A 349-nucleotide genomic window follows, 5' to 3' on the forward strand; every position below is an offset into this window, starting at 1 on the left:
TCGTCAAGCTTGAAGTCGTAAGCTCTTAACACACTTTATCATTCAATAACATATTTTGGTTTTCCTCAGCTGGACCTCACCTGAAGGAGAGGAATTCTACATCAAATATGTGGCTGACGAAGACGGATACAGAATCGTCGAGTCCAACGCCGTCCCCGTCAGCCACGACGGAGTTGCTGCTGACGGAAACCAGGGATCCTTCACTTCCGAGGAAGAAGAAGCAGAAAAATAGTAATTTCCGAAATTCGAATCAATATAACAAACCTCACTGTAAATATTGAATATGATACAACTCAGCGAAAACATATATCATTGTATTTATTGTTGTTTATTACATAACAAATAAAAC

At 39.3% G+C, this 349-nt stretch overlaps 1 protein-coding gene across 1 annotated transcript in view; it reads left to right on the plus strand.

The window, feature by feature from the left end:
* The window catches only part of LOC137627295 (uncharacterized), a 918-nt gene extending 569 nt beyond the window's left edge, over window positions 1–349 (plus strand). The window contains exon 2 of the mRNA XM_068358376.1: window positions 70–349. Within this exon, the coding sequence (XP_068214477.1) occupies window positions 70–232 (163 nt within the window). The 3' untranslated portion in view covers window positions 233–349. The remainder of the gene's footprint in view (window positions 1–69) is intronic.

Source organism: Palaemon carinicauda, chromosome 35, assembly GCF_036898095.1.
Source record: "Palaemon carinicauda isolate YSFRI2023 chromosome 35, ASM3689809v2, whole genome shotgun sequence".
In the NCBI taxonomy this organism is placed as follows: Eukaryota; Metazoa; Arthropoda; class Malacostraca; order Decapoda; family Palaemonidae; genus Palaemon; species Palaemon carinicauda.